The sequence below is a fragment of the Mesoplodon bidens genome, assembly GCF_964165515.1.
Source record: "Mesoplodon bidens genome assembly, contig: HAP1_SCAFFOLD_536, whole genome shotgun sequence".
In the NCBI taxonomy this organism is placed as follows: domain Eukaryota; kingdom Metazoa; phylum Chordata; class Mammalia; order Artiodactyla; family Ziphiidae; genus Mesoplodon; species Mesoplodon bidens.
Genome location: NW_027671929.1, coordinates 157,344 through 178,671, shown reverse-complemented (window position 1 = coordinate 178,671; position 21,328 = coordinate 157,344). Strand labels below are relative to the sequence as shown.

The 21,328-nt window shown below is 50.9% G+C and overlaps 1 protein-coding gene across 1 annotated transcript in view; it reads left to right on the top strand.

Annotated features, from left to right (window-relative positions):
* Positions 1-587: 587 nt before the first annotated feature.
* The window catches only part of LOC308610791 (Golgi-associated RAB2 interactor protein 6-like), a gene marked incomplete at both ends in the record, with an annotated part of 34,704 nt that continues 13,963 nt past the window's right edge, over positions 588-21,328 (top strand). The window contains one exon of the mRNA XM_081259800.1: positions 588-1,121. Within this exon, the coding sequence (XP_081115926.1) occupies positions 588-1,121 (534 nt within the window). The remainder of the gene's footprint in view (positions 1,122-21,328) is intronic.

The following is a 21,328-nucleotide window of genomic DNA, read 5'->3' as shown; positions in this document are numbered from 1 at the left end:
AGTTCCTGCCAGCACTGGGCTGTATACGCTGGGGGCACAGAGAACAGCAATCCCCATAGGATGCCTGCCCTTAGCAAGTACACGGTCCACTTCCAGGATTTTATCCCCAGGACATCATTCAGCAGAAGCGCCAAGATGATGGAGATCTGTAACAACAACAAGACTGGAAGCCACCCAGATATTTACAAGAGCAGGAGGGTTTTCTCAACCTTTTGAGTAGAAAGACTATCCAGCCTACCCACACCTATACCCTGGCAGGGTCAGCCTGTTCCCTATGGACATGGTGGTTGGTTTAGGGGGAGGCTGGTGAGCCTGCCCCAAGGGGGTGGGGACTTGGAGGCTCAACAAAGGGGTGTGCGATGTGATGGTGACGGGTCACAAAGGACTTGCGGTATAAATATGGTCGGGCCAAGAGACTCTGGCAGAGTCCTGCAGGGAGGTGACGAGTTGCTTTCGTTCCCTCTCTCTCTCCGAGACTCAATTTGTGGCTGGTGGCTCTGTCTTGAACGAAGAGAGCCATGAGCAGTGAGAGTTTACCTCATTACACGGCCAATAGCTACTGTTCAGTGGGGGTGTTGAGGATCTCCATGGGGGTCCTGCAACGACAACTGTACGAGGGAGGAGAGTATGACATTTTCAAGTACGCTCCCATGTTTGAGAGCGACTTTATCCAGGTCAGCAAGAAAGGAGAACTGATTGACCTAGACAACCGCGTCCGAAGGGTGACTGTGGGTGTCGCATCCACCAGCCCCCTCTTCCCACTACCTGACGTCATGCTGCTGGCCCGAACAACGAAAGTCTGTGAAGAGCATGTCAGATGCGCCGGGATCACCAAGGGGAGAGGTTGCAAGCCCGTGAAGACCCTAGAGCTCACCAGGCTGCTTCCCTTGAAGTTTGTCAAGATCTCCATCCACAACCGTGAGAAACAGCAGCTGTGCCTGAATCTTGCTACCGGCCGGACTTTCTATCTGCAGCTGTGCCCCTCTTCCGATGCACAAAAAGACCTCTTTTCCCATTGGGAAAAGCTTGTCTATATCCTGAGACCACCGGTAGACAGTTACAGCAGTACCCCGATGCTCCAAACTGGAGATGCAGCGACTACAGAGGATGCCAAAATCCTAGTGGGAAGCACCCACAGAGACTCAAGAACACGGGGCAGGGTGCTTTGGGAGAGCAGGGCAAAGCTGGTCCTTCATAGCCTTTGGTGCTCTCTGAGACTCACCTGGGAAATACCTTCTATTGTTGAAAAGGGTCAGGGACAAACGAGCTATCACTATGGGATTCACCACACTGGAGAGGTTCCGAGTGCTTCTCCACCTTGTCCCACAGGGCTGAATTTCAGAGAGACCTTAGGTATCATTATCAGCTGCACTGGTCTCCTCACCAGGGCTGTAATCCCTCCTACAGCATCCTGACTGTCTGGTCTCTTCTTGAACACTTACCCCAGCCCAGGTAGTCTCATCAGTTGTGGAACATCATTCACAGTTAGGAAGTCCTTCCTTCATTGTGTCTCCCCGTGACGCCGACATGCTGATTCAAATCAGCCCAACCCGTGGAGTCACCAAAATGCAGAAGGTGTGCATCCCTTGACCCGGGAACCCCACTTCTAGGAGTCTGTCCTGCAGAGAGAGAAGCACAAGGGTATAAAATTAAAGTGTGTATCATGGAGAACTGTATCAGTGCTTTCCCTGACCCTGGGACTGTTCAAGTAAAATGGAGTGGCCGTTTGAGAGCGGTGCAGTAGATGGGATCTAGCATCCAATGGGAGCTTAGACTGGGTGATCTCAAAGGTTATTCTAAGTATAAGCCCTTGAGTTGCTCAGCTCCAGGATGAGAGAGGAGCAGACAGTTCAGATCTCACTTTCTGTCATCTCTAACTTACCTGATTCTCCTCCCCTTGGCTCAGACCACAGAGCTCCACAGAGAAAGGGATCAGGATGAGGCTGGGCTTCACAAGCTTCGTGACGTGACTGGAGCCACAAAAAGTGCCGAAGGATCAGCAGGAGGAATGACCATGGGCCTGGCGGGAGCCACCATCAAGGATCCAGGAGAAAGCGGATCCGGCGAGGCCACTGCAGGTATCCCCGATGGATCAACTGCAGGCGTGAAAAGCGCCGAAGGATCAGCGGCAGGGTTGTCCATGGGCCTGGCGGGAGCCATTATCCAGGATCCAGGAGAAAGCAGATCCGGCGAGGCCATTGCAGGTACCCACCATGGATCTACTACCGCCGTGAAAAGCGACGAAGGAACAGTGGCAGGAATGGCCATGGGCCTGGCTGGAGCCACCATCAAGGAGCCACCATCAAGGATCCTGGAGAAAGCGGATCCGGCGAGGCCATTGCAGGTGCCACCATAGATCAAGTGCAGCCGTGAAAAGCTCCGAAGAATCAGCGGCAGGGATGACCACGGACCTGGCGGGAGCCACGGTCAAGGATCCAGGAAAAAGCGGATCCGGCGAGGCCACTGCAGGTGCCCCCCTTGGATCAACTGCAGCCGTGAAAAGCGCCGATGGATCAGCGGCAGGGATGACCACGGACCTGGCTGTAGCCACCATCAAGGATCCAAGAGAAAGCGGATTCAGCGAGGCCATTGCAGGTGCCCCCCATGTCTCAACTGCAGCCGTGAAAACCGCCGAAGGATCAGCGGCAGGGATGACCACCGGTCTGGCGGGAGCCACCATCAAGGATCCAGGAGAAAGCGGATCCGGTGAGGCCACTGCAGGTGCCCCCCCATGGATCAACTGCAGCCGTGAAATGCATCGAAGGATCAGCGGCAGGGATGTCCATGGGCCTGGCGGGAGCCATTATCAAGGATCCAGGAGAAAGCGGATCCGGCGAGGCCATTGCAGGTGCCCCCCATGGATCAAATGCAGCCGTGAAAAGCGCCGAAGGATCAGCGGCAGGAATGGCCATGGGCCTGGCTGGAGCCACCATCAAGGATCCAGGAGAAAGCGGATCTGGCGAGGCCATTGCAGGTGCCCCCCATGGATCAACTGCAGCCGTGAAAAGCGCCGAAGGATCAGCGGCAGGGTTGACCATGGGCCTGGCGGGAGCCACCATCAAGGATCCAGGAGAAAGCGGATCTGGCGAGGCCATTGCAGGTGCCCCCCATGGATCAACTGCAGCCGTGAAAAGCGCCGAAGGAGCAGCGGCAGGGTTGACCATGGGCCTGGCGGGAGCCACCATCAAGGATCCAGGAGAAAGCGGATCCGGCGAGGACACTGCAGGTGCTGCCAGCTTATCCTTGCAGGACACGAACCTGGTCTTGGCCGATGATGCCAGCACATCCTCGACGGGGGCAGATGGTCCAGAGAGCAGCATGAGCATGGTGTTGCCAGTTGCAGTCACAACCAGCAAGCCTGCTGCTGGAAGAGCTGAAGGGAAGGTCGCAGACCCCGTGGTCTCCACCTTGCAGACCGAAGGCTACATGTCTGAACGGGATGGAAGCCAGAAGGGCTTCCACCCCAGGGATGAAGCCTGGAGAGAAAAAAAGAAAAGAAGGACACGTCTTCATCGAGGAAAAGTTCCCATCACCGCAGGACACGTGAAGGTCACCACAGGACAGGAGGGGACAAGACCCAGAAATCATCCTCCCACTGGTCCTCATCTGGCCATGGAAACTCCAAAGTTGACAAAGGACGGGAGGACAGCTCGCAAACTGAGGAACAGCCAGTCCGCCACCAGTTCAGGGACTCTAAGTAAGACATCCAGTAAGATCCTCTCCTTCTTTAGGAGCTTCAGAGTCATTCCTGGTTCAGAAACAAGGCTCACACATGACCATTGAGAGGCAGACAAAGCCCCGGTTGGCTTCCATGTTTAGCACACATTTGCTAAAAGGGGAGAAAAAAACAAGGACATGATAAACACAAAATTCACAATACTGGATTTCTGTAGGGTCAAAACAAGGGAGGGATGGTCTGGGAGGAAAAGCTATTATGCAAAGCGGTATGTCCATGGGAATGTATTATCGTTTCCATTTTATTTTAACGTCTCTGACATCAGGATGATTCTTATACTGCTGTCAGCCAAGTGGCAGTCACTGCCTTAGAAATATCTCAACCAATTTGTTTCACTGTTGTTTTCCTTTCAATATATGCACAAGAGATGGATGACAAAGTCTGAAAGATATCTTTCAAGAACTATAACATAAAGAAACTAAGGGACATAAATACTCACTATCCAGGAACACAAGAAAGGTTTAGATATATTGCTAAGGAATAACAGAATAATCCAAAATGCTCTGTACTGATGAACTATGCAAATTATGTATGCATGTGGAAAGCGATTCTAAAAATAAAAAAAATCATAAATGAGATTATGAAATCTCATTTCATACTGAGATTATGCATTTTTAAATGTCCATCATAAAAAAGTCTTTCCAGTTTAAAAAAAAGTTGTAAATAAATTTCATGAGTCCATGAAAATCATTAAATTGTTAACAACACTTGATGACAGTTGGATTAGAGTAACTGTTGATAACAGTTAACAACCGTCGGATTTGAGAAGAATGCCTCTGAGAACCATGTGTGTTTTTTGTTTTGCGGTTTTTTTTTTTTGCGGTATGCGGGCCTCTCGCTGCTGTGGCCTCTCCCATTGCGGAGCACAGGCTCCGGACGCACAGGCTCAGCGGCCATGGCTCACGGGCCCAGCGGCTCCACGGCATGTAGGATCTTCCCGGACAGGGACACGAACCCGTGCCCCCTGCATCGGCAGGCGGACTCCCAACCACTGCGCCACCAGGGAAGCCCCATGTGTCTTTGTATGAACCGGGGAGTCATCTGCTAGCCTTGCAATTCTCTGCTCATTCTCTTCTGTGACAACAGGGTCTACTAGGATGGAAGTTGGGTTTCCAGTAAAACTTAGGGACTTTCTCTGCAGAGCAAATTAAGTGGTAGAGGTGGAGGAGGTGAGAAATAAGATACGGATTCTGGGAGGAGTGGTAGCTTGGGAGGATGAGAGGAAGCCCTTCTCAGTTGCTCTGGTGGGTGGCTGGAAAATCCCATCTTGTGATTTCCGATACACAAAGACCAATAGATTGTGGGGATCAATGTGTCCTGGGAGTTACCTCTTGAAGCAGTGGGTCTTGGTAAGAGGAGAGAAAGAGCCATGTTCTCTAAGACCTGAGAGGGGTTTGGGGGAAGCCTTCCGGAAATGTGAGGAGTTACGGGGTAGAGGAGGGAGATAAAGGGGAACTTTTTCCAAAGCCTTTGACTCAGAGCCCCAGATTTTCACTATGCCAGAGGCTGAATCAGCCTACTTAAAACAGCTTCATCTTAGGATTCTGTACCCTTGGCTTTACCTTTTGTCTTTCTTAGCCTGTATTAGGCATTCTCACTCCCTCACCCCAAAGGACTTCTTTAACGTGAACCTAGTTAGTCCACTATGCAGGGCGTTAGCTGAGCAGACCCACAGTTGACACAATTTACACCTCCAGTGCAGTAGTAAAGTGGAGGTGGGGACTTGCCCACCGCAACGTGCCCTGCCTGGCACTTGCTCTGGATTTCCTTTTCTATCTTGACGGTTCATCAAGAGACACATGCACAGATACCTACGTATTTCAAAGCGACAGGCATCTTCCTCTGGAGGGAGACATCAATTTGGGTATCAAGTCAGTACACCCTATCAGATAAAGGCCAATATTTTGGACAGCAATATTCATCACCGTGGTAGCAATTCTGCAGCTGCAAGTGCAATTAGGCAATGGATGGTTGATTACAAACTAACCAATGTCCCAAACTTCAAGTCTGGCAACACACATACATACTAGAAAGGGTTTTTTTCCCTACAGCAAAATAAGGTCATTCACAGGATTGTTGAAGATGTGCTACGGTGGGAGGCATATTGAAGGCAGTGTCGTGGCTGGCACAGCAAGCGTGATGTGATGCTGGGGAACACAGCAGGGGCCACGCCATGCATGGCTTTGAGGTCCATTTAAAGGAGTTTGATTTCTGACCTTGGAGTGATGCAAAGCCATGATATGTTTTCAAGAGGGGAGTGGCCTGATCAAATGTGCACTTTGTGGAGGGTACTGTGGTTTCTGTGAAAAGAAGTATTTGGCTGGGGGGGTTGTTAATATGGGACTTTATGTTACTTCCTATTTGGGGCCACAGGATCTATATAATGAGGAGATTGGAGGGTATGCTTTGAAAGACACCGTTCCATTTGAAATATCCACGTGGGGTGCATTTCTTCAACGAAGGACTTGTGGCCCCAGCTGCTGGGGGTGCATCCCACAGAAAGCCTTCAGCTGGCAGTGAGTTTGGAAATTGCCTGGGTTCCTCACCCGAGGTGCACGGCAAGAAATGATTGATGTGGAGTGTGAAGGTCAGGCCGTCGTAGCCCAACACAGACCCTCTCGGAAGGGTCACTCCAGTTCAAGAGCTCAGCTTCGGGCTTCCCTGGTGGCGCAGTGGTTGGGAGTCCGCCTGCCGACACAGGGGACACGGGTTCGTGCCCCGGTCCGGGAGGGCCCCACATGCCGCGGAGCGGCTGGGCCCGTGAGCCATGGCTCCGGAGCCTGTGCTCCGCAACGAGAGAGGCCACAACAGTGAGAGGCCCGCGTACCGCAAAAAAAAAAAAAAAAAAAAAAAACAAGCAGGGGTCAAGGAGGGAAGGATTGGGAGTTTGGGATTAGCAGATACAAACTACAGGATGGATAAACAGCAGGGTCCTACTGTAGAGCACAGAGAACTATATTCAGTATCCTGTGATAAACCATAATGGAAAAGAATAGGAAAAAGAATGTATGTATACAAAAAACTGAATCAGAAATTAACCGAAGAAATTAACACAACACAAATTAACACAACATTGTAAATCAACTATACATCAATAAAAAAGAAGAAGGAAAAGAAAATAAATACAATCCAAGTTTGGGTTACCTTTGTGGGGAGGGAGCATGCAGAAGAGGGGCTGGCAGGGTTCTATTTCTTGCTCTGGGTGGCAGCTACAAGGGTGTTCACTTTCTTGTTACTCATTAAGCTATATTTATGCTTTCTGCACTTTCATGAATGTGTGTTATATTTCACAATAAAAAGTTTCTAAAACTGTAAAAAATATAAATATAAATATAAATATAAACAAAAGTTAGCCTCCTTGAAAAGAGAAAATGGGTGAGAAAATTCTCCATATCCTGGAAATGACAGTACCAGTGGGACTCTGACACGTAGCACTCTTTCTAAGTTCCTGCCAGCACTGTGCTATATACGCTGGGGACACAGAGAACAGCAATTCCCATAGGATGCCTGCCCTTAGCAAGTACACAGTCCACTTCCAGGATTTTATCCCCAGGACATCATTCAGCAGAAGCACGAAGATGACCCCTGCAGGGAGATTTGTAACAACAACAAGACTGGAAACCACCCAGATATTTACAAAAGCAGGAGGGTTTTCTCAACCTTTTGAGTAGAAAGACTATCCAGCCTACCCACACCTATACCCTGGCAGGGTCAGCCTGTTCCCTATGGACATGGTGGTTGGTTTAGGGGGAGGCTGGTGAGCCTGCCCCAAGGGGGTGGGGACTTGGAGGCTCAACAAAGGGGTGTGCGATGTGATGGTGACGGGTCACAAAGGACTTGCGGTATAAATATGGTCGGGCCAAGAGACTCTGGCAGAGTCCTGCAGGGAGGTGACGAGTTGCTTTCGTTCCCTCTCTCTCTCCGAGACTCAATTTGTGGCTGGTGGCTCTGTCTTGAACGAAGAGAGCCATGAGCAGTGAGAGTTTACCTCATTACACGGCCAATAGCTACTGTTCAGTGGGGGTGTTGAGGACCTCCATGGGGGTCCTGCAACGACAACTGTACGAGGGAGGAGAGTATGACATTTTCAAGTACGCTCCCATGTTTGAGAGCGACTTTATCCAGGTCAGCAAGAAAGGAGAACTGATTGACCTAGACAACCGCGTCCGAAGGGTGACTGTGGGTGTCGCATCCACCAGCCCCCTCTTCCCACTACCTGACGTCATGCTGCTGGCCCGAACAACGAAAGTCTGTGAAGAGCATGTCAGATGCGCCGGGATCACCAAGGGGAGAGGTTGCAAGCCCGTGAAGACCCTAGAGCTCACCAGGCTGCTTCCCTTGAAGTTTGTCAAGATCTCCATCCACAACCGTGAGAAACAGCAGCTGTGCCTGAATCTTGCTACCGGCCGGACTTTCTATCTGCAGCTGTGCCCCTCTTCCGATGCACAAAAAGACCTCTTTTCCCATTGGGAAAAGCTTGTCTATATCCTGAGACCACCGGTAGACAGTTACAGCAGTACCCCGATGCTCCAAACTGGAGATGCAGCGACTACAGAGGATGCCAAAATCCTAGTGGGAAGCACCCACAGAGACTCAAGAACACGGGGCAGGGTGCTTTGGGAGAGCAGGGCAAAGCTGGTCCTTCATAGCCTTTGGTGCTCTCTGAGACTCACCTGGGAAATACCTTCTATTGTTGAAAAGGGTCAGGGACAAACGAGCTATCACTATGGGATTCACCACACTGGAGAGGTTCCGAGTGCTTCTCCACCTTGTCCCACAGGGCTGAATTTCAGAGAGACCTTAGGTATCATTATCAGCTGCACTGGTCTCCTCACCAGGGCTGTAATCCCTCCTACAGCATCCTGACTGTCTGGTCTCTTCTTGAACACTTACCCCAGCCCAGGTAGTCTCATCAGTTGTGGAACATCATTCACAGTTAGGAAGTCCTTCCTTCATTGTGTCTCCCCGTGACGCCGACATGCTGATTCAAATCAGCCCAACCCGTGGAGTCACCAAAATGCAGAAGGTGTGCATCCCTTGACCCGGGAACCCCACTTCTAGGAGTCTGTCCTGCAGAGAGAGAAGCACAAGGGTATAAAATTAAAGTGTGTATCATGGAGAACTGTATCAGTGCTTTCCCTGACCCTGGGACTGTTCAAGTAAAATGGAGTGGCCGTTTGAGAGCGGTGCAGTAGATGGGATCTAGCATCCAATGGGAGCTTAGACTGGGTGATCTCAAAGGTTATTCTAAGTATAAGCCCTTGAGTTGCTCAGCTCCAGGATGAGAGAGGAGCAGACAGTTCAGATCTCACTTTCTGTCATCTCTAACTTACCTGATTCTCCTCCCCTTGGCTCAGACCACAGAGCTCCACAGAGAAAGGGATCAGGATGAGGCTGGGCTTCACAAGCTTCGTGACGTGACTGGAGCCACAAAAAGTGCCGAAGGATCAGCAGGAGGAATGACCATGGGCCTGGCGGGAGCCACCATCAAGGATCCAGGAGAAAGCGGATCCGGCGAGGCCACTGCAGGTATCCCCGATGGATCAACTGCAGGCGTGAAAAGCGCCGAAGGATCAGCGGCAGGGTTGTCCATGGGCCTGGCGGGAGCCATTATCCAGGATCCAGGAGAAAGCAGATCCGGCGAGGCCATTGCAGGTACCCACCATGGATCTACTACCGCCGTGAAAAGCGACGAAGGAACAGTGGCAGGAATGGCCATGGGCCTGGCTGGAGCCACCATCAAGGAGCCACCATCAAGGATCCTGGAGAAAGCGGATCCGGCGAGGCCATTGCAGGTGCCACCATAGATCAAGTGCAGCCGTGAAAAGCTCCGAAGAATCAGCGGCAGGGATGACCACGGACCTGGCGGGAGCCACGGTCAAGGATCCAGGAAAAAGCGGATCCGGCGAGGCCACTGCAGGTGCCCCCCTTGGATCAACTGCAGCCGTGAAAAGCGCCGATGGATCAGCGGCAGGGATGACCACGGACCTGGCTGTAGCCACCATCAAGGATCCAAGAGAAAGCGGATTCAGCGAGGCCATTGCAGGTGCCCCCCATGTCTCAACTGCAGCCGTGAAAACCGCCGAAGGATCAGCGGCAGGGATGACCACCGGTCTGGCGGGAGCCACCATCAAGGATCCAGGAGAAAGCGGATCCGGTGAGGCCACTGCAGGTGCCCCCCCATGGATCAACTGCAGCCGTGAAATGCATCGAAGGATCAGCGGCAGGGATGTCCATGGGCCTGGCGGGAGCCATTATCAAGGATCCAGGAGAAAGCGGATCCGGCGAGGCCATTGCAGGTGCCCCCCATGGATCAAATGCAGCCGTGAAAAGCGCCGAAGGATCAGCGGCAGGAATGGCCATGGGCCTGGCTGGAGCCACCATCAAGGATCCAGGAGAAAGCGGATCTGGCGAGGCCATTGCAGGTGCCCCCCATGGATCAACTGCAGCCGTGAAAAGCGCCGAAGGATCAGCGGCAGGGTTGACCATGGGCCTGGCGGGAGCCACCATCAAGGATCCAGGAGAAAGCGGATCTGGCGAGGCCATTGCAGGTGCCCCCCATGGATCAACTGCAGCCGTGAAAAGCGCCGAAGGAGCAGCGGCAGGGTTGACCATGGGCCTGGCGGGAGCCACCATCAAGGATCCAGGAGAAAGCGGATCCGGCGAGGACACTGCAGGTGCTGCCAGCTTATCCTTGCAGGACACGAACCTGGTCTTGGCCGATGATGCCAGCACATCCTCGACGGGGGCAGATGGTCCAGAGAGCAGCATGAGCATGGTGTTGCCAGTTGCAGTCACAACCAGCAAGCCTGCTGCTGGAAGAGCTGAAGGGAAGGTCGCAGACCCCGTGGTCTCCACCTTGCAGACCGAAGGCTACATGTCTGAACGGGATGGAAGCCAGAAGGGCTTCCACCCCAGGGATGAAGCCTGGAGAGAAAAAAAGAAAAGAAGGACACGTCTTCATCGAGGAAAAGTTCCCATCACCGCAGGACACGTGAAGGTCACCACAGGACAGGAGGGGACAAGACCCAGAAATCATCCTCCCACTGGTCCTCATCTGGCCATGGAAACTCCAAAGTTGACAAAGGACGGGAGGACAGCTCGCAAACTGAGGAACAGCCAGTCCGCCACCAGTTCAGGGACTCTAAGTAAGACATCCAGTAAGATCCTCTCCTTCTTTAGGAGCTTCAGAGTCATTCCTGGTTCAGAAACAAGGCTCACACATGACCATTGAGAGGCAGACAAAGCCCCGGTTGGCTTCCATGTTTAGCACACATTTGCTAAAAGGGGAGAAAAAAACAAGGACATGATAAACACAAAATTCACAATACTGGATTTCTGTAGGGTCAAAACAAGGGAGGGATGGTCTGGGAGGAAAAGCTATTATGCAAAGCGGTATGTCCATGGGAATGTATTATCGTTTCCATTTTATTTTAACATCTCTGACATCAGGATGATTCTTATACTGCTGTCAGCCAAGTGGCAGTCACTGCCTTAGAAATATCTCAACCAATTTGTTTCACTGTTGTTTTCCTTTCAATATATGCACAAGAGATGGATGACAAAGTCTGAAAGATATCTTTCAAGAACTATAACATAAAGAAACTAAGGGACATAAATACTCACTATCCAGGAACACAAGAAAGGTTTAGATATATTGCTAAGGAATAACAGAATAATCCAAAATGCTCTGTACTGATGAACTATGCAAATTATGTATGCATGTGGAAAGCGATTCTAAAAATAAAAAAAATCATAAATGAGATTATGAAATCTCATTTCATACTGAGATTATGCATTTTTAAATGTCCATCATAAAAAAGTCTTTCCAGTTTAAAAAAAAGTTGTAAATAAATTTCATGAGTCCATGAAAATCATTAAATTGTTAACAACACTTGATAACAGTTGGATTAGAGTAACTGTTGATAACAGTTAACAACCGTCGGATTTGAGAAGAATGCCTCTGAGAACCATGTGTGTTTTTTGTTTTGCGGTTTGTTTTTTTTTGCGGTATGCGGGCCTCTCGCTGCTGTGGCCTCTCCCATTGCGGAGCACAGGCTCCGGACGCACAGGCTCAGCGGCCATGGCTCACGGGCCCAGCGGCTCCACGGCATGTAGGATCTTCCCGGACAGGGACACGAACCCGTGCCCCCTGCATCGGCAGGCGGACTCCCAACCACTGCGCCACCAGGGAAGCCCCATGTGTCTTTGTATGAACCGGGGAGTCATCTGCTAGCCTTGCAATTCTCTGCTCATTCCCTTCTGTGACAACAGGGTCTACTAGGATGGAAGTTGGGTTTCCAGTAAAACTTAGGGACTTTCTCTGCAGAGCAAATTAAGTGGTAGAGGTGGAGGAGGTGAGAAATAAGATACGGATTCTGGGAGGAGTGGTAGCTTGGGAGGATGAGAGGAAGCCCTTCTCAGTTGCTCTGGTGGGTGGCTGGAAAATCCCATCTTGTGATTTCCGATACACAAAGACCAATAGATTGTGGGGATCAATGTGTCCTGGGAGTTACCTCTTGAAGCAGTGGGTCTTGGTAAGAGGAGAGAAAGAGCCATGTTCTCTAAGACCTGAGAGGGGTTTGGGGGAAGCCTTCCGGAAATGTGAGGAGTTACGGGGTAGAGGAGGGAGATAAAGGGGAACTTTTTCCAAAGCCTTTGACTCAGAGCCCCAGATTTTCACTATGCCAGAGGCTGAATCAGCCTACTTAAAACAGCTTCATCTGGGCCTCCCTGGTGGCGCAGTGGTTGAGAGTCCGCCTGCCGATGCAGGGGATACGGGTTCGTGCCCCGGTCTGGGAGGATCCCATATGCCGCGGAGCGGCTGGGCCCGTGAGCCATGGCCGCTGGGCCTGCGCATCCAGAGCCTGTGCTCCGCAACGGGAGAGGCCACAACAGTGAGAGGCCCGCATACCGCAAAAAGAAAAAAAAAAAAAAAAAACAGCTTCATCTTAGGATTCTGTACCCTTGGCTTTACCTTTTGTCTTTCTTAGCCTGTATTAGGCATTCTCACTCCCTCACCCCAAAGGACTTCTTTAACGTGAACCTAGTTAGTCCACTATGCAGGGCGTTAGCTGAGCAGACCCACAGTTGACACAATTTACACCTCCAGTGCAGTAGTAAAGTGGAGGTGGGGACTTGCCCACCGCAACGTGCCCTGCCTGGCACTTGCTCTGGATTTCCTTTTCTATCTTGACGGTTCATCAAGAGACACATGCACAGATACCTACGTATTTCAAAGCGACAGGCATCTTCCTCTGGAGGGAGACATCAATTTGGGTATCAAGTCAGTACACCCTATCAGATAAAGGCCAATATTTTGGACAGCAATATTCATCACCGTGGTAGCAATTCTGCAGCTGCAAGTGCAATTAGGCAATGGATGGTTGATTACAAACTAACCAATGTCCCAAACTTCAAGTCTGGCAACACACATACATACTAGAAAGGGTTTTTTTCCCTACAGCAAAATAAGGTCATTCACAGGATTGTTGAAGATGTGCTACGGTGGGAGGCATATTGAAGGCAGTGTCGTGGCTGGCACAGCAAGCGTGATGTGATGCTGGGGAACACAGCAGGGGCCACGCCATGCATGGCTTTGAGGTCCATTTAAAGGAGTTTGATTTCTGACCTTGGAGTGATGCAAAGCCATGATATGTTTTCAAGAGGGGAGTGGCCTGATCAAATGTGCACTTTGTGGAGGGTACTGTGGTTTCTGTGAAAAGAAGTATTTGGCTGGGGGGGTTGTTAATATGGGACTTTATGTTACTTCCTATTTGGGGCCACAGGATCTATATAATGAGGAGATTGGAGGGTATGCTTTGAAAGACACCGTTCCATTTGAAATATCCACGTGGGGTGCATTTCTTCAACGAAGGACTTGTGGCCCCAGCTGCTGGGGGTGCATCCCACAGAAAGCCTTCAGCTGGCAGTGAGTTTGGAAATTGCCTGGGTTCCTCACCCGAGGTGCACGGCAAGAAATGATTGATGTGGAGTGTGAAGGTCAGGCCGTCGTAGCCCAACACAGACCCTCTCGGAAGGGTCACTCCAGTTCAAGAGCTCAGCTTCGGGCTTCCCTGGTGGCGCAGTGGTTGGGAGTCCGCCTGCCGACACAGGGGACACGGGTTCGTGCCCCGGTCCGGGAGGGCCCCACATGCCGCGGAGCGGCTGGGCCCGTGAGCCATGGCTCCGGAGCCTGTGCTCCGCAACGAGAGAGGCCACAACAGTGAGAGGCCCGCGTACCGCAAAAAAAAAAAAAAAAAAAAAAAACAAGCAGGGGTCAAGGAGGGAAGGATTGGGAGTTTGGGATTAGCAGATACAAACTACAGGATGGATAAACAGCAGGGTCCTACTGTAGAGCACAGAGAACTATATTCAGTATCCTGTGATAAACCATAATGGAAAAGAATAGGAAAAAGAATGTATGTATACAAAAAACTGAATCAGAAATTAACCGAAGAAATTAACACAACACAAATTAACACAACATTGTAAATCAACTATACATCAATAAAAAAGAAGAAGGAAAAGAAAATAAATACAATCCAAGTTTGGGTTACCTTTGTGGGGAGGGAGCATGCAGAAGAGGGGCTGGCAGGGTTCTATTTCTTGCTCTGGGTGGCAGCTACAAGGGTGTTCACTTTCTTGTTACTCATTAAGCTATATTTATGCTTTCTGCACTTTCATGAATGTGTGTTATATTTCACAATAAAAAGTTTCTAAAACTGTAAAAAATATAAATATAAATATAAATATAAACAAAAGTTAGCCTCCTTGAAAAGAGAAAATGGGTGAGAAAATTCTCCATATCCTGGAAATGACAGTACCAGTGGGACTCTGACACGTAGCACTCTTTCTAAGTTCCTGCCAGCACTGTGCTATATACGCTGGGGACACAGAGAACAGCAATTCCCATAGGATGCCTGCCCTTAGCAAGTACACAGTCCACTTCCAGGATTTTATCCCCAGGACATCATTCAGCAGAAGCACGAAGATGACCCCTGCAGGGAGATTTGTAACAACAACAAGACTGGAAACCACCCAGATATTTACAAAAGCAGGAGGGTTTTCTCAACCTTTTGAGTAGAAAGACTATCCAGCCTACCCACACCTATACCCTGGCAGGGTCAGCCTGTTCCCTATGGACATGGTGGTTGGTTTAGGGGGAGGCTGGTGAGCCTGCCCCAAGGGGGTGGGGACTTGGAGGCTCAACAAAGGGGTGTGCGATGTGATGGTGACGGGTCACAAAGGACTTGCGGTATAAATATGGTCGGGCCAAGAGACTCTGGCAGAGTCCTGCAGGGAGGTGACGAGTTGCTTTCGTTCCCTCTCTCTCTCCGAGACTCAATTTGTGGCTGGTGGCTCTGTCTTGAACGAAGAGAGCCATGAGCAGTGAGAGTTTACCTCATTACACGGCCAATAGCTACTGTTCAGTGGGGGTGTTGAGGACCTCCATGGGGGTCCTGCAACGACAACTGTACGAGGGAGGAGAGTATGACATTTTCAAGTACGCTCCCATGTTTGAGAGCGACTTTATCCAGGTCAGCAAGAAAGGAGAACTGATTGACCTAGACAACCGCGTCCGAAGGGTGACTGTGGGTGTCGCATCCACCAGCCCCCTCTTCCCACTACCTGACGTCATGCTGCTGGCCCGAACAACGAAAGTCTGTGAAGAGCATGTCAGATGCGCCGGGATCACCAAGGGGAGAGGTTGCAAGCCCGTGAAGACCCTAGAGCTCACCAGGCTGCTTCCCTTGAAGTTTGTCAAGATCTCCATCCACAACCGTGAGAAACAGCAGCTGTGCCTGAATCTTGCTACCGGCCGGACTTTCTATCTGCAGCTGTGCCCCTCTTCCGATGCACAAAAAGACCTCTTTTCCCATTGGGAAAAGCTTGTCTATATCCTGAGACCACCGGTAGACAGTTACAGCAGTACCCCGATGCTCCAAACTGGAGATGCAGCGACTACAGAGGATGCCAAAATCCTAGTGGGAAGCACCCACAGAGACTCAAGAACACGGGGCAGGGTGCTTTGGGAGAGCAGGGCAAAGCTGGTCCTTCATAGCCTTTGGTGCTCTCTGAGACTCACCTGGGAAATACCTTCTATTGTTGAAAAGGGTCAGGGACAAACGAGCTATCACTATGGGATTCACCACACTGGAGAGGTTCCGAGTGCTTCTCCACCTTGTCCCACAGGGCTGAATTTCAGAGAGACCTTAGGTATCATTATCAGCTGCACTGGTCTCCTCACCAGGGCTGTAATCCCTCCTACAGCATCCTGACTGTCTGGTCTCTTCTTGAACACTTACCCCAGCCCAGGTAGTCTCATCAGTTGTGGAACATCATTCACAGTTAGGAAGTCCTTCCTTCATTGTGTCTCCCCGTGACGCCGACATGCTGATTCAAATCAGCCCAACCCGTGGAGTCACCAAAATGCAGAAGGTGTGCATCCCTTGACCCGGGAACCCCACTTCTAGGAGTCTGTCCTGCAGAGAGAGAAGCACAAGGGTATAAAATTAAAGTGTGTATCATGGAGAACTGTATCAGTGCTTTCCCTGACCCTGGGACTGTTCAAGTAAAATGGAGTGGCCGTTTGAGAGCGGTGCAGTAGATGGGATCTAGCATCCAATGGGAGCTTAGACTGGGTGATCTCAAAGGTTATTCTAAGTATAAGCCCTTGAGTTGCTCAGCTCCAGGATGAGAGAGGAGCAGACAGTTCAGATCTCACTTTCTGTCATCTCTAACTTACCTGATTCTCCTCCCCTTGGCTCAGACCACAGAGCTCCACAGAGAAAGGGATCAGGATGAGGCTGGGCTTCACAAGCTTCGTGACGTGACTGGAGCCACAAAAAGTGCCGAAGGATCAGCAGGAGGAATGACCATGGGCCTGGCGGGAGCCACCATCAAGGATCCAGGAGAAAGCGGATCCGGCGAGGCCACTGCAGGTATCCCCGATGGATCAACTGCAGGCGTGAAAAGCGCCGAAGGATCAGCGGCAGGGTTGCCCATGGGCCTGGCGGGAGCCATTATCCAGGATCCAGGAGAAAGCAGATCCGGCGAGGCCATTGCAGGTACCCACCATGGATCTACTACCGCCGTGAAAAGCGACGAAGGAACAGTGGCAGGAATGGCCATGGGCCTGGCTGGAGCCACCATCAAGGAGCCGCCATCAAGGATCCTGGGGAAAGCGGATCCGGCGAGGCCATTGCAGGTGCCACCACACATCAAGTGCAGCCGTGAAAAGCTCCGAAGAATCAGCGGCAGGGATGACCACGGACCTGGCGGGAGCCACGGTCAAGGATCCAGGAAAAAGCGGATCCGGCGAGGCCACTGCAGGTGCCCCCCTTGGATCAACTGCAGCCGTGAAAAGTGCCGATGGATCAGCGGCAGGGATGACCACGGACCTGGCTGTAGCCACCATCAAGGATCCAAGAGAAAGCGGATTCAGCGAGGCCATTGCAGGTGCCCCCCATGGATCAACTGCAGCCGTGAAAAGCACAGAAGGATCACCGGCAGGGATGACCACGGGCCTGGCGGGAACCACCATCAAAGATTCAGGAGAAAGCGGTTCCGGCGAGGCCATTGCAGGTGCCCCCCTTGGATCAACTGCAGCCGTGAAAAGCGCCGAAGGATCAGCGACAGGGATATCCATCGGCTGGCGGGAGGCACCATCACGGATACAGGAGAAAGCGGTTCCGGCGAGGCCATTGCAGGTGCCCCCCATGTCTCAACTGCAGCCGTGAAAACCGCCGAAGGATCAGCGGCAGGGATGACCACCGGTCTGGCGGGAGCCACCATCAAGGATCCAGGAGAAAGCGGATCCGGTGAGGCCACTGCAGGTGCCCCCCCATGGATCAACTGCAGCCGTGAAATGCATCGAAGGATCAGCGGCAGGGATGTCCATGGGCCTGGCGGGAGCCATTATCAAGGATCCAGGAGAAAGCGGATCCGGCGAGGCCATTGCAGGTGCCCCCCATGGATCAAATGCAGCCGTGAAAAGCGCCGAAGGATCAGCGGCAGGAATGGCCATGGGCCTGGCTGGAGCCACCATCAAGGATCCAGGAGAAAGCGGATCTGGCGAGGCCATTGCAGGTGCCCCCCATGGATCAACTGCAGCCGTGAAAAGCGCCGAAGGATCAGCGGCAGGGTTGACCATGGGCCTGGCGGGAGCCACCATCAAGGATCCAGGAGAAAGCGGATCTGGCGAGGCCATTGCAGGTGCCCCCCATGGATCAACTGCAGCCGTGAAAAGCGCCGAAGGAGCAGCGGCAGGGTTGACCATGGGCCTGGCGGGAGCCACCATCAAGGATCCAGGAGAAAGCGGATCCGGCGAGGACACTGCAGGTGCTGCCAGCTTATCCTTGCAGGACACGAACCTGGTCTTGGCCGATGATGCCAGCACATCCTCGACGGGGGCAGATGGTCCAGAGAGCAGCATGAGCATGGTGTTGCCAGTTGCAGTCACAACCAGCAAGCCTGCTGCTGGAAGAGCTGAAGGGAAGGTCGCAGACCCCGTGGTCTCCACCTTGCAGACCGAAGGCTACATGTCTGAACGGGATGGAAGCCAGAAGGGCTTCCACCCCAGGGATGAAGCCTGGAGAGAAAAAAAGAAAAGAAGGACACGTCTTCATCGAGGAAAAGTTCCCATCACCGCAGGACACGTGAAGGTCACCACAGGACAGGAGGGGACAAGACCCAGAAATCATCCTCCCACTGGTCCTCATCTGGCCATGGAAACTCCAAAGTTGACAAAGGACGGGAGGACAGCTCGCAAACTGAGGAACAGCCAGTCCGCCACCAGTTCAGGGACTCTAAGTAAGACATCCAGTAAGATCCTCTCCTTCTTTAGGAGCTTCAGAGTCATTCCTGGTTCAGAAACAAGGCTCACACATGACCATTGAGAGGCAGACAAAGCCCCGGTTGGCTTCCATGTTTAGCACACATTTGCTAAAAGGGGAGAAAAAAACAAGGACATGATAAACACAAAATTCACAATACTGGATTTCTGTAGGGTCAAAACAAGGGAGGGATGGTCTGGGAGGAAAAGCTATTATGCAAAGCGGTATGTCCATGGGAATGTATTATCGTTTCCATTTTATTTTAACATCTCTGACATCAGGATGATTCTTATACTGCTGTCAGCCAAGTGGCAGTCACTGCCTTAGAAATATCTCAACCAATTTGTTTCACTGTTGTTTTCCTTTCAATATATGCACAAGAGATGGATGACAAAGTCTGAAAGATATCTTTCAAGAACTATAACATAAAGAAACTAAGGGACATAAATACTCACTATCCAGGAACACAAGAAAGGTTTAGATATATTGCTAAGGAATAACAGAATAATCCAAAATGCTCTGTACTGATGAACTATGCAAATTATGTATGCATGTGGAAAGCGATTCTAAAAATAAAAAAAATCATAAATGAGATTATGAAATCTCATTTCATACTGAGATTATGCATTTTTAAATGTCCATCATAAAAAAGTCTTTCCAGTTTAAAAAAAAGTTGTAAATAAATTTCATGAGTCCATGAAAATCATTAAATTGTTAACAACACTTGATAACAGTTGGATTAGAGTAACTGTTGATAACAGTTAACAACCGTCGGATTTGAGAAGAATGCCTCTGAGAACCATGTGTGTTTTTTGTTTTGCGGTTTGTTTTTTTTTTGCGGTATGCGGGCCTCTCGCTGCTGTGGCCTCTCCCATTGCGGAGCACAGGCTCCGGACGCACAGGCTCAGCGGCCATGGCTCACGGGCCCAGCGGCTCCACGGCATGTAGGATCTTCCCGGACAGGGACACGAACCCGTGCCCCCTGCATCGGCAGGCGGACTCCCAACCACTGCGCCACCAGGGAAGCCCCATGTGTCTTTGTATGAACCGGGGAGTCATCTGCTAGCCTTGCAATTCTCTGCTCATTCCCTTCTGTGACAACAGGGTCTACTAGGATGGAAGTTGGGTTTCCAGTAAAACTTAGGGACTTTCTCTGCAGAGCAAATTAAGTGGTAGAGGTGGAGGAGGTGAGAAATAAGATACGGATTCTGGGAGGAGTGGTAGCTTGGGAGGATGAGAGGAAGCCCTTCTCAGTTGCTCTGGTGGGTGGCTGGAAAATCCCATCTTGTGATTTCCGATACACAAAGACCAATAGATTGTGGGGATCAATGTGTCCTGGGAGTTACCTCTTGAAGCAGTGGGTCTTGGTAAGAGGAGAGAAAGAGCCATGTTCTCTAAGACCTGAGAGGGGTTTGGGGGAAGCCTTCCGGAAATGTGAGGAGTTACGGGGTAGAGGAGGGAGATAAAGGGGAACTTTTTCCAAAGCCTTTGACTCAGAGCCCCAGATTTTCACTATGCCAGAGGCTGAATCAGCCTACTTAAAACAGCTTCATCTTAGGATTCTGTACCCTTGGCTTTACCTTTTGTCTTTCTTAGCCTGTATTAGGCATTCTCACTCCCTCACCCCAAAGGACTTCTTTAACGTGAACCTAGTTAGTCCACTATGCAGGGCGTTAGCTGAGCAGACCCACAGTTGACACAATTTACACCTCCAGTGCAGTAGTAAAGTGGAGGTGGGGACTTGCCCACCGCAACGTGCCCTGCCTGGCACTTGCTCTGGATTTCCTTTTCTATCTTGACGGTTCATCAAGAGACACATGCACAGATACCTACGTATTTCAAAGCGACAGGCATCTTCCTCTGGAGGGAGACATCAATTTGGGTATCAAGTCAGTACACCCTATCAGATAAAGGCCAATATTTTGGACAGCAATATTCATCACCGTGGTAGCAATTCTGCAGCTGCAAGTGCAATTAGGCAATGGATGGTTGATTACAAACTAACCAATGTCCCAAACTTCAAGTCTGGCAACACACATACATACTAGAAAGGGTTTTTTTCCCTACAGCAAAATAAGGTCATTCACAGGATTGTTGAAGATGTGCTACGGTGGGAGGCATATTGAAGGCAGTGTCGTGGCTGGCACAGCAAGCGTGATGTGATGCTGGGGAACACAGCAGGGGCCACGCCATGCATGGCTTTGAGGTCCATTTAAAGGAGTTTGATTTCTGACCTTGGAGTGATGCAAAGCCATGATATGTTTTCAAGAGGGGAGTGGCCTGATCAAATGTGCACTTTGTGGAGGGTACTGTGGTTTCTGTGAAAAGAAGTATTTGGCTGGGGGGGTTGTTAATATGGGACTTTATGTTACTTCCTATTTGGGGCCACAGGATCTATATAATGAGGAGATTGGAGGGTATGCTTTGAAAGACACCGTTCCATTTGAAATATCCACGTGGGGTGCATTTCTTCAACGAAGGACTTGTGGCCCCAGCTGCTGGGGGTGCATCCCACAGAAAGCCTTCAGCTGGCAGTGAGTTTGGAAATTGCCTGGGTTCCTCACCCGAGGTGCACGGCAAGAAATGATTGATGTGGAGTGTGAAGGTCAGGCCGTCGTAGCCCAACACAGACCCTCTCGGAAGGGTCACTCCAGTTCAAGAGCTCAGCTTCGGGCTTCCCTGGTGGCGCAGTGGTTGGGAGTCCACCTGCCGACACAGGGGACACGGGTTCGTGCCCCGGTCCGGGAGGGCCCCA